The 12,952-nt window shown below is 38.6% G+C and overlaps 1 protein-coding gene across 1 annotated transcript; it reads left to right on the top strand.

The window, feature by feature from the left end:
- Nucleotides 1-5,065: 5,065 nt before the first annotated feature.
- On the top strand, nt 5,066-12,840 carry EAH_00047570 (X-Pro dipeptidyl-peptidase domain-containing protein, putative; the record flags this gene model as incomplete). The annotated part of the gene is made up of 12 exons (XM_013391445.1): nt 5,066-5,116; nt 5,338-6,082; nt 6,706-7,061; nt 7,941-8,156; nt 8,410-8,511; nt 8,675-8,703; nt 8,864-9,044; nt 9,341-9,452; nt 9,856-10,466; nt 10,673-11,074; nt 11,675-11,780; nt 12,623-12,840. The coding sequence occupies 12 exons, from the start codon at nt 5,066-5,068 to the stop codon at nt 12,838-12,840; spliced, it is 3,129 nt and encodes a 1,042-aa protein (XP_013246899.1).
- Between the last annotated feature and the right edge of the window lie 112 nt (nt 12,841-12,952).

The following is a 12,952-nucleotide window of genomic DNA, read 5'->3' as shown; positions in this document are numbered from 1 at the left end:
AGCAGTGTTTCTTCACTCCCTCCGCTGTGTAAGTCAGAGAGGTATAGGCGGTTGATGAAGCGGAAAAAAAGACAATAATATTAATATTTATATTTATACTTACAAATATAACACAATGAAATCTTTTCAATCAAAGTTCTGCTTTCTTATTTACTTCTTCATCGTTCGCAGACACCCAAACCCTAATAAACAACCACCAGCCCTAACACCGAAAGCAATATGCGTCTGCTGTACTACAGCACTGATTCGTTTAAACATATATACTTCTACCTCATTTAAATAATCTAAAAACAAAACCTTTTATCTTTATTTAAGTCAACTAATATATATATTCATTCACTTCTTCCCAAAATGCATTTGAACTGCAACACATAAAGGGCATACACTCGATGATAGAAGACGACAGGGGCAGCAGAGTGAAGCACTTTTACTAATATTAGGAAAATTATTATATTAAAAGAACAATATAAATAGTATTGAGTAATTATGTATTAAAATATTCAACCGTAATAATAATATAAGTATCAACAGCTTTCTTGAAACTCAGACAGGAGACAGAAGAATGAACAAGAAATACTTCTGTGAATATCTGCGCTTGCTGATGCATGCACTAACATTGCTAGCAGTTATTAGAAATTTAGTTGGCATCCCTTGTTGTATTTTCTCTTGTCTTTCTCTCTGCTCCACATGTTTTCGTGATTATGCAGCAGCATATTTCCTGACATCCACATATGTATATATATATATATATACATATATATATATATATATACATTTATCTACATATATACATATATGTATATAAACATATATATATTATATTCAAGTGATAATTATCGGCAGTATGTATGCATATTTTATATATATTAAGAATAATAAGGTGGTGGGTGTGTAGGTGGTTGAAGCATGCAAAGAAAACTTTGCCTTCTCCCCAGTTATTTGCAAATGGTAGATGAGGGCTGAGGAATTGTTTTTTAGTTTTGTTTGATTCAAGTGCATGTTCTGGGCAATCCTTTAAGCCCTATCAGCACAAAGACATCTTCTTTAAAAACAAACAAAGAGAGAAAATAAATATATCTAAAATATATCTCAGATAGAAAATAGATATGTGTTCGTAGGAAGCCTCTTTAATCTAATTCGATGCTATCTACCCCGCTGCTTCGCTCTGACGCTGCCACTTGCTGATCGCTGCTGCTGCGGTATGTAGGGTAATAGTGAGGGCCCTATCCGTTAGGAATAGACTGTCTGGCTCTGTAGTAACGACAAAAGAGTAGAGATAATATTTGAAAAAGCAATATTAGCTTGCAGCCCAACCTTCAGGCCTTCAGTGGATAGATGTTCATAGAGAGTTGGGTTGATATTAATAAAGACAAAGAGAAGAACAGCACATATGCTGTGATATGCACTGCACTTCTTCTTACAAACCGTACAGCGAAGAAACCCCCGGTGAAGGTATACCCAAATCTTCTTTCTTTTTCCTGCATGCACAAACGCATTAAACAGCTCATAATCGCTTACATCTCCTCATTAGCAAACTTACAGTCGTTTCTAGATGTACGCAGCAACTTCATCGGGCGTGGGACTCACGCTCAAAACATTTAGGTATTTTATATATATAATATATATATATATATATATATATATATAGATGTATATAAGGAAACCGCACGCATGCGCTGTTTTATTTTGATGATATGCGAAACCGTGAGCACTGTTGTACTCTGCATGCATCTCTGCAAAAGTTCATGCATGCAAGAAGGAGTTGTGCTTGTTGTGAGGCAAACAGCAGCCTTGCAAAGTAGTGTAAGGGCTGTGAATGAGGGATTCAGGGTTCTAACTGCGAAGGCAACCGGTAGAAGACGAGCATAAATGGAAGGACTATTGCAAAAAAGGCAATTATGGTGCTAATTTGAAGTATTTCAACACTTTTAGTCGGTTTTCAGTACTCATGGATTATCAGGGCCTTTCGGGTGTATGTGCAGCATCACTTGTGCAGATTCCAACAGTATAAATATGTTTATGTGCCGAAACTTCTTGAAAATCAACTTTCATAATTATTTTTATTTAATTTTAATTTATTATGTTAATTATTTCAGTTGTTATTCTGCCTTTTACATACATTGCCGATGGGGTGTCTGCTGGACTTCGCTGTTGAAACCACCGGTGCGGTTACTGCGGGTAAATGCATGAGTGTATTCTTGTTTTTCAAGGGAGAACATCTTAGTTTAAATACTGAATTTAGAATTAAACCTCAATTTTACATTTAATTCAACAAATAATAGTCAATGTTGAAGGAGTTTATGTGGCTGCAGGCTGACTGTGCTGATGGTGTGCGAGAGCGAGCACCGCCGCTGCTGTTTCTATATCTACCGCAGCAAAGTTCTTTCAAGCTTCATTGTTTTCCTTTCTGCATCTTTTTAGTCTATTTTCTTGTCAAGTAGCAATAATAGAAAGGGTTTATACCCGGTTATCACGAAAAAAACATCGAATTCTTCATCTTTTCCTTCGCCTTATAGTAGCAGCCCGCGCTGCCTTCTTCTTTTTTCTGTAGGAAAACAACGCGGAGCGGCCGTTTATAATTCAGTGAAATGCATTATTTCTTAATCCTAAAAAGCCGAAAAAACCGAAAGAACGGTTAAAACAGCAGTATTATGCTATTTAATTGACTCTTATTATCCAGGTGCGTGTACACCCGAACCTCCGCATACACTGCAGACGACTCCTGACTTCTTCTTTGCCTTTTGCTGCATTTTCCTGCAGAGATTAGCTCTTTGCGTATCCTGTACACTTTATCCTTTAAGTGAGGAGACAGCGAAAAACGGCGGAAGATGGCAGACGCGCTGCCCGGGTGTTGCGTCTTCTCTTGTGCTCTAGACCAATCAAAACAAAAAACAAATTAATAAAAAGCCAATGAAATCGATCACAAAGTTTGTTCATTTCTTTTGCCTCTTCTTTCATACACAACGATGTCCCTCTTCTTTGCTTGTTTGTCTCTGTTTACGTTGTTTGTTTGTTTGTCTTCCCCTCGTCTGTTTATTCTCCTCCTCGTTTATTCTTTTATTTATTCATTCTTGCAGTTGTGCACTTTTTGCTCATTTGATTTGTTTGTTCTTGTGGTAGCTTATTTTCTTATTTGTGTATTGTCTTGTTTGCTATTCTTCTGTTTGTTTTTTTCTCGCTTGTGTTTGTTTGCAGACGTCTGGGTTAGGGGTCCTCTAAACGCCTTTGCCTTTTTCAGTCATTTTGTTTGTTTGGTGAGCATCAGACAAACAAAAAGATATTTGATTAAAAACGAAACGCTTTTGATGAAGGCAAGGGCTCTACCTCTTCTTCATTTTCTTTTTCTCTGTTTGTTTGCAGTTCAAGTCTACGCCAGGTGAACGCTGAGTGTTATTGTTTTTTTCTTTTTCTTCTCCTTTGCTTTGTTTGCTTGCCTTTATTCCCGGGTTTAACGACAGCTGCAAAACATACTCATCTTCTATTCTATTATACAGCTGATCGGGTTCGCTAAGGCATCCCTTACGGGGCTTTCTTTACTGTTGCTGCTGCAGTTGCTGCTGCTGCTTTATTTGCTGTTTTTGCTGCGGTTGCGGCTGTTGTTCTTTGTTTTGTGTAGTGAGGGCATTTGTTTGCTTGCTTTCAACAATGATTCATTCACCTTCTATCTCAGCCCCTCGTCTATCCCCTAATGCCTCCTTCATTTCAAATAAAACCAATGAAAGACGGAAGCAGACAATTAATTCTTCTTCTTGCATGTTAGAGCAGAAACAAATGAAGGTGAAAAGAAGAAAAAGCAGAAAAATAGACCTAAAGGATATCAAGAAGTCTCCTTTTTCTTCTTCTAGCTCTCTTTCTTCTTCCTCTCTCTCTCCTTTTTCTTCTTTTTGTTCTTCTTCCTCTTCAATCAGACGAGAAACAAAGAAGAAATCTGCTTCCTTTCACTCTAGAAGCTCTCACCGCAGTCACGCCGTGGGAAGTTTGACGGCTAGCAGCGGTTTGTATGAACTAACGCGGCAATTGTTGCTGGGGTGTTATATTTTTGTTGGTTTTCATGTTTTGTTGCTGCAATTCTTTCCTTCTGTCTTTACTCAGCTGCGATACCCTCCTCTTGTTGCTCATCCTTTGCTTCTGCTGCCTCCCCAAGGCCATCTATTTGGTCGCTTCTTCTCGTTTATTAACGGCTCTATCGAACACTTTGTCTTGCGAGGGGTGTTAGGCTCTGTAGTATTGATATGTTTGCTTCATTTGCTGCGTGCTGTGTTGCATCCTTTCACTATATCTGCTGTTGCAAGGAGTAGCAGTGAGTTGCTGCTGACTGCAGCAGGCAGCAACGCAACAGAAAAGGATATTACAAAAAGAGCTGGGGCCTTAAGGAGACTGCTACGTACAGCCTGGTGTACAGAAATTCGTTTCCAGAGAAGAAGAGAGCAGCTATGTGCATACCTCCTTGCAGTGGTGTGTCTATGTTTGACTGTTATTCAAAGCAGCAGCTTCATCTTCGGTGGCTGGACACTCAAAGCAATTGGTTTCCCTGATATTTATCTAGCAGCTATTTTTAAACCTGGGGGCCTCTGGGGAAATGCAACAGCAGCAGAGGTTGCGATGCAGTATTCAGATATTTCTCCATTCCCTCCGCAGCAACTAAAACAGGAAATAGAGGCACTCGAACCAACACAAAATAAACAACTGCTACTGTTGGTGGTGTTGTTCGGCTTCGCATTGGATACCTGGGGGCAATACTTGCAGGTCTGTTCTGCAGTAAGAAGAGCATTTAAATGAAAACTAATTTTCTAGTGCTTTCGCCTTCTTTAGAGCTATTTCAACGGAACAGATACATGCAGAAATAGCATATCAGACGTAGATGCGGGCGTTTCTTGTGAGTAATGCTTTTTATTCGTTTTCCCCGCTACATTGGAACGAGAAACGCGTACAGTTTTGTTGTCCATTTGAATGAACATTTGGCTGGTTGTTTTAACTGTTTGTTTTAAATCCTCAGATTAAAGCCATAAGGCGCTATCTCAGCAAAAAATGCCTCTGCTTTTTCATTTGCCTCTTTACTGTTGTTATGTCCTTTGCTGCATACAACCTTGCAGGGGCTCCCTCATGCAACTCGAAGGTGCGTTTGTGTTTGCATTCAATCATTAATTGATTAAATAATTATTTAAATAATCAATCAAGTGATGCAGATTTCTTTATTCCATGGTATTTCAGTATTTTAATCTGTTAGGCGTTTGCTTATTTCTGCGCGTTTCGCTGTCTTTTAATGAGAAGATGGGCTCCATTGCTGCGGTTTCCTCTGAATAAAAGTATAAATGAATTGATCTGCCGTATTTTTAGGATAATCACTGGGTTGACTTTGACGCGGAGAGGGGAAAAGGGCATTTTGTTGAAGCTGACGGCGCATACTTGTCTGCAAATCCGCCTATTTTGTATTCAACTTATGTAGAGATGCGCGATGGTGTTCGTCTCGCTGCCGATGTTTATTTGCCTTTTTCTATTGAAAAAGAAGCTAGGCTCTGGAGTGAGCTGCAACACAAACAAATGGTGATTCGTCTTGCCGCTGAGAAAGTAGAGGCCAGCTTGGCAAACGGAAGTAATCGTGAAAAACAGAAGAAAACAGAACACCAACAGCATCAAAAAGACAAACACGAACAACAGCAAGAACAAGAACAAGGAAATGAACACGAACCCCAGCATGAACAGAGGAAATTGCAAGAACAGCAAGAAGAAACCCAGGGAAACCAACACGAACAAGAGCAAGAACAAGAACATGAACACACACACGAACAAGAAGACGAGAAGGAATTGCATAATAATAAGAAACAGCTTCTTTCTTTCTTGCGACGCGTCGAGGCAAAGTTGAAAGAAGAAGAAAACCATCTACGATCTACTGTGCCGAAGCTTCCAGTGTACTTAGAAATAACACGATATAACCGTCGATCTGAACATTTTTGGCCTTTTACTCTTCTTTCTATTTGGCGGCATCCAAGAGGAGCTTCCTTAAATGTTTGGAGTTGGCAGACGCAACAGTTTCTTGTTGCTAATCAGTATGCAGTTGTTGTTGTGGATACAAGAGGATCAGGTAAGAACAGATATACGCGTTTGTTTCGCTTTTACAGAGGGTTTACTCTTTATTTATTTAGGTAACTGTTTGTGTGAATATTTATTCTAGATTTCTACCCTGACAGTTAGTTTGAGGTGCGGCCTTTGTGTACTTCTTTATGAATCTGTTTACATGCATATACGTATTTATGTATTTATTCATTAATTGGTTTGTATTTATTTACTCTTTGCTTTTTAGTATTTGCTCACTTACTTACGTGTACGTATTTATTGCTTCGTTTTAGTCTCATAAAACAGTTCACCGCTACAATCTTCTCCTCTTCCGCAGCAAGCAGCACTAGCAGCTTTCTTCTACAGCGGTTTGTATGTGAAATTTGCATGCAGAGGCATCCACATGCAAACATCCATATGTTCACCGCTGGCTCCATTTGCGTGCATTCATTCCCTCTTCCCCTATCTCTCCATGCATATATATGTGCATTCATGAATAAATAGCATATATATATATATATATATATATATATATATATATTTATAAACGTACATATATATACATAGATACATATAGTATATATACATATATATAAATGTGTGTATATATGTGCTTTTATAATGTATATATATATATGCGTGTATGTGTAGGGGCTTCTTTTGGGTATCGTTCCGTTGACTTGGGTGAAGATGAGTTGTTAGACGCCGAAGAACTTGTGCAGTGGAGCAGAGATCAATGGTTTTCTTCTTCAAAGATAGCAGCAGGGGGCTTATCATATGATGGAATGCTAGGGCTTTCAATAGCAGCAAGAGGCAAAGTAGATGCTGTGCTTTCTCTCTTTTCTCCTATTGATATTATGAACGAACTCGTCGCTCCTGGGGGCTTCTTCTGCCACTCCTTTTTAAATGATTATACAGGATTAACCACTGAATTCGAAAGGAATGGGTCGCCCTGGAGACATATGCTCAAAAGCCCTCTCCAATTTCCATTCCATGTGCTGCTTGGGGTGAGCGGCAAAGTTACAAATATCTATATATGCATTTATATATACGTATATATACATATATATATATATATATATCTGTGCGCGTGTATATACCTAATATATATATATATATATATATATATAACTATACTTATCAATAAAGGTGCATGCGTATCAATTAGCGTATATAAATATATATAAATATGTCTATCTATGCACGTGTATAAATGCATGTGTATAAATATGCATATTTATTATTATTGTTAGCACTGATTAACGGTAGCGGCATGATGCAGCAGCTAATCTTCTGTTGCGTTTTACTGAAGTAACAAGAAGAGAAAACAATTAAAATCTTATATTATAATAACAATAATAATTATCTTTTTTGTTTTGTTCTGTCTTTCAACACTTCCACAAAACAATCACCAAGATGAAGTCTATTCAATTTACTGTATTCGTTTGTTGCTTCTTTTTGTTTTTTCATTTTCGTTTCTCTTTTTAAATAATAATTTCTGCTAAATAACAACTTCAGCCGGAAGCTGCATTTCTCTTCTTTTATGCTGTTGTTCTTTCTTTTTCTGCTGTTATTGAAAAGAAAACCCTAAAGAATAACTTCAGCTGAATGAATTGGTTTTTCCTGTTTACCATATTTCTGTTTTTTCCTTCTCTTTATATTAAAAGAATAACTCTTGGCCGATGAAGTTTTTTTTCGTTTGTTTGTTTGTTTGTTTAATATTATTTTTTTCTTTGTCTGTTTTTGTAGTATAAGAATGAAAAAATACACCAACATGGAACAAACAAAAAGACAATAAAACGAACAACCTCTGGTGAATGAAGTATTTCTTCTTGTTTGTTTGTTTCTTTGTTTGTTTATTTGTTTAATGCTGTTTCTGCATGCAGTTTTTGTTTTCTTTTGGAGGCAGCAGCGGCGTTATTGGGTTTGAAGCAGAATTACCTCTGGCAATTCTAAGCCACAAGAAAAACTGGAAAATGACGGAGGCAGTTAGTGGAGTGCAGTTTTATGATGATGCTGTTTCTTTTGGAGAAAACTTGAAGGCCCAGCCTTCTTCTTTTGGTATTACACCTCAGATCATGGAGACGCTTGCCCAGCAAAAGGTAATACATACCTTTTTCTCACTCTTTAAGAACAACAAAGTTCAAGTACTCTTAGTGCTAGTCCTAACGAACGGCATATAATACTGTTTATTCTACATATATGTATATATATATATATATATTATAGTGCTGTGACCCATCGGAGCAGAAGAAGGCTGAGGGGGCAGTTAGGGTTTAGGGTTTATGGTGGCGGAGAATTATCTGGGATGTAGGGTTTAGGGCGTAGGCTTTAGGGTTTAGGGTTTCTCAACAGGTCAGCCTGCTGGCAGTCGGAGGGTTTTGTGATTCTGCAACCGCTCGAGGCGCCATTCGTCTTTTTTCGTCTATGCAGAAAAACGCACCAGAAAGCCGGCAAGTGAAAAACTGCTTCTTTTCAATGCTCCAGTCTCTATGGTTTATGGTTTAGGGTTTAGGGTTTAGGGTTTAGGTTTTACGGCTTAGGGCTTAGGGTCTAGGGTCTAGGGTCTAGTGTCTATGGTTTAGCGTTTAGGGTTTAGGGATTAGGGTTTGGGGTGTAGGATTTATGGTTTATGGTTCGGCGTGTAGTGTTCACAGTTTAGGGTTTAGGGTTTAGGGTTTAGGCGTTCCACTCCAATTGCACTTCTATGGATTGAAGTAAGAAAACATCATAATTGGGCGTAAGAGGCTAGGGAGGCATTTAAAAGTAAAATAAAATGCTTTTATTTTGGGGTGTATATACACCTCAGGCCGCAACTTATCCTCGGAAACTGGAGCCACGGCGGTAGAAGAAGCTGCGATCCTTTTGGAGGGAGTTTTTCTTGCTTTGAATCCGATCTTTATAAAACCATTTTAAGGTTTTTCGACTGTCGCCTTAAAAAGAAATGCTGGGGAGGAGTTGAAGAGGAAATGCCCGTTCATTATTGGCAGGTATTTCTTCCTGCAGGTGTATAGACACCCGGTGGTGCTTCTTACAATTATATATATATATATATATATATATATATGTATATATATATATATGTGTATAGGCGTGTAGTCACCTTTGTATATTAAGTATACTGTTCTAATATGCGACCTTCGTAATATAGTTAGAATGTGCGTATATCAATCTGATGGGTATTGAATATACAAATTTATAGTGGCTATGTCTAAGTATATGCAATGGAATGGGAGTAAAATATTCTTTGATATATACTCTCTTAGGGCCTTCTCCTCTGCTGCAGACGGGGACTGCGGAGTGGAGAGAAGCCCTTACTTTCCCTCCAAGAGAAAACATGAAAAATTTCGATTTGCGGCTGACAGACAAACGCCTCTCCGATGTGCAGCTAGAAGAAGGTAATTAAAACCTCTAAGAAAGATTGTTCTGGGGCTTAAGGCAGAGGCCCTGAGTAGAGAGACACGGCGAGCAGACAACATAAACAAACAAATAAAAAGAAACAAATCAATGCAAACAAGCAGACAACAGCGAAAGACAGAAGAGAGAGAAAGAAATACCGCAACAGGCAGCAACACGAAATGATAAGTAGAAATGAATTATGAGTAGTGTATACAGCCCTGTTCCTAGAGGTGAACAGCTTATGCTGTTTGGAGTGTCTGTACACCTAACGGTTGAAGGGCATTTTGCGTGTTATTTGGTGATTGCTTTCCGGTCTGGTATGCGTTGTTGGGGGTCTGTATACAGCTACTTATTGTTGGGTTTTACTTGTGTTATTTGGGTTGTCTGTGCACCTCGTTGTAGGACCTGAAGAGGCGTTTTCTGTGAGGAACGAAGGGCTGGGCAGTTTATTTGAAGTGTATAGACACGGCTTGGAGCACACGCTACATGATGTAACTCAAAAAGTGCAGCACTACGCAAATATGCTGGAGTTGCAAGAGGAAGCTCGGGTGTCTGCTGACCTCCTTCGTTCGGCTTCCTTACCATCTTCACCAGCAGCAGCAGCAACAACAGCAGCAGCAGCAGCAACAGCAGCAGCGGATGAAGTAGCATCGTTATCTTCGCTGCATGCTGCACCAAAAAGAATACACAAAAAAGAAAGGAGACCCTCCAAACTCTCTCAACTTCTTTCGGGTTTATTGCTAGCCTTCCTACCTCAGCGCCAAGCAAACAACGAAAGAAATTTAAAGCAATTATTTAACCATGATTTCAATGCACATTTGATGCAGCTACCCCCCCTTCCAGACGCCGCCGAAACAAACGCAGTAGCAAGCAAACAAACAGTAACAACAACACAAGCAGCAGCAGCAGCAGCAAACAAACGGACCGAAACAGCAGCAGCAACATCAGCAAACTCCTCCCAAGCAGCAGCAGAAGCAGAAGCAGCAGTAGCAAACTCTCTAACTGCTTTCCAAGTGAGTATGGTGTACGATTGAGCTGGAGGTAACAACAACCCTTTTCTTTTTTCTCTGTCTCTGCCTGTTTTTCTTTGAAGAAGTGATAAAACAGAACAGAGAAGATATTGATATAAAGGCTCCGAGATAAACAAACAAAACGAGAGAAGAGCAGATTGATATTGCAGTGCTGCACATCGCATGCATTGTTTTCGTTTTTTATGCAGGCGGCAGAAAGAAGTGTAGATTATGAAGTTGAATATCTTTCTTCTTCCGGGGAGTATTCTCGCTGGCCGATAGCACAGCATCCTTTTCGTTTGTTTATTAATTATGGCAATCGTTTATTCCTTAAGACGAAGCAGCCGGAGTTTAGCCTGAGTTTAGGTGTATCTACAGATGAAGACAAGGAAAGAGAACCCTTTAGTTTCTCTCCCTTTACTCCATCACAACTTCTTGCTCGTCCCCTTTCTTTCTTATCTCAACCTCTAGAGAGGGATTTGCAAATGGTTGGTAGCGCTTTTCTTAATCTCTTTATTAAAGCCAAGCACTGCAATGAAATCAGCCTCTTCGCTTATCTTGAAGACGTTGATGTTGCAGCAGGTTTCTCTCACTATGTTACGGAGGCACAGGCAAGCGACTTATCTTCTCATTTACTCCCTTGTACACCGTGAACCCAAATACTAACACTCCCCTGGGGGAAGGATTTATTATTAGGGTTTGTTATTATTAAGGGTTATTAGGGTTTACTTGGGTTTAGTAGGGTTTCATACGGTTTACTCGGGTTTACTAGGGATATTTAGCGTGTTTTAGGGTTTACCAGGGTTTGCGAGGGCTTATCAGGGTTTACTAGGGTTTATTAGGGCGTATTAAGGTTTACGATGGTTCATTAGGGTTTATTAGGGTGTACTAGGGTTTACGAGGGTTTACTATGGTGCAGAGGGTTTACTATGGTTGAGAGGGCTAATAGTCTTTGGGGGTTCGTGGTTTTAGGGTTTAGAGTGTCTATTTTTAAGGGTTTTGAGTTAAGGAGTTCGTCATTGCGCCTTTTTTAATGATGTATTGTATGTAATGTGTATTGTCTATTGCGCGTTGTTTAGGGTTTAGCGTTTGGGGTTTAAGGTTTAGGGTTTCGGGTTTCGGGTTTAGGGCCTACAGTTTAGGGTTTGGGGTCTACGGTTTAGGACTTAGGGATCAATGTTTAGGATTTAGGGTTTAGGGTTTGGGTGCAGGTGTTGGCTTCCAACCGGCCATCGGAGGTCCGCGATGATTTGCCAGTTGGCAGTTATGGCCGCGTGCTGAGGCCTTTCTCTAGAAAGAGTTACAAACCAATTGAAGGTGCGTCTTACAATATTTTGTTTTTTTGTTTATTTGTTTGTTTCTTACTTGTTTGGTTTGTTATTTGTTCTCTTGCGTATTGGGAACGAAGCACAAACCGATTGAAGGCGTCTATTATATTCACGTATTTGTTTACTTGTTTCTTTGTTTGTTTATCTGCCAGTTGCGCATACAAATAATATATATACATATGTGTTTATATATTTAGGTTTATATGTAAGTGTTGGCAAAACATACAGCTCTATACCTTCATGTATATAATATATATATGTGTATATATATATGTTATACATAATATATATATGTATATAAATAAGATACATATATTTGTATATATATATATATATATATATATATATCATATAACTACACTGCCGTACAAACAAATGCAGCAAACAAAGATTAAGTTTGTTTGTTGCATTTGTTTGTATGTTAGTGTTTGTTTGTTTATTTGTTTGTTTTGTTCGTTTGTATGCCAGTGAGACAAATGAACTGTGTGTATATATTTAGGTCCTTTGTTTTTTGTGTTTATTTTTTTAAGTTGCTTACTTGCGTTATATTTTATTTGTTTTTGCATGAATTCCTCTGCACCAGCCCTGAGTAGTTGCTTTTAATGGTGTTCACTTCTGTTCTTCCTTTTCTTTTCCCTTTTTTTTTCTTTTTCTTTTTTTTCTTTTTCTTGCTGTTGTTTGGATATAGAAAGGGAAGGGGTGAATGCGTTTGTTAGTTTTAACCCAACTGCGTGGGTGTTCATAAGCCTTCATTTGATGAATGACATCTATTTCTGTTTTTTCTCTTTTCGTTTTCTTTTTCTTCTTTTTCTTGTTGTTGCGCGCATATAGAGGACGAAGAGGTGAATGTGTCTGTTAACTTCGAGCCGACTGCATGGACGTTTAAGAAAGGGCATTCTCTTCGTTTGCTATTAACAGGAAGTGATTTAGAGAACTTCCAACTAAACCCGGCGAAAGAAGTGCTGCTGCCAAGCCACTGGAAAGTCCTTACTTATTCTGCGTTTCTTTCAATCCCTCTCTATGATCACCCTTCTGCACAACAGGAATAATACCGTTTTCTCTCTCTCTCTCTGTGCATGCATGCATGCATGCATGCATGCATGTACAGCTAACACACTATACATGCATATATATATATATATATATATATATATATATATA

This window comes from Eimeria acervulina, genomic scaffold (genome assembly GCF_000499425.1).
Source record: "Eimeria acervulina Houghton genomic scaffold, Eah_scaff731, whole genome shotgun sequence".
Classification (NCBI taxonomy): Eukaryota; Apicomplexa; class Conoidasida; order Eucoccidiorida; family Eimeriidae; genus Eimeria; species Eimeria acervulina.
The sequence above is the reverse complement of the archived record's forward strand: the minus strand, read 5'-3'. Positions and strand labels throughout refer to the sequence as shown.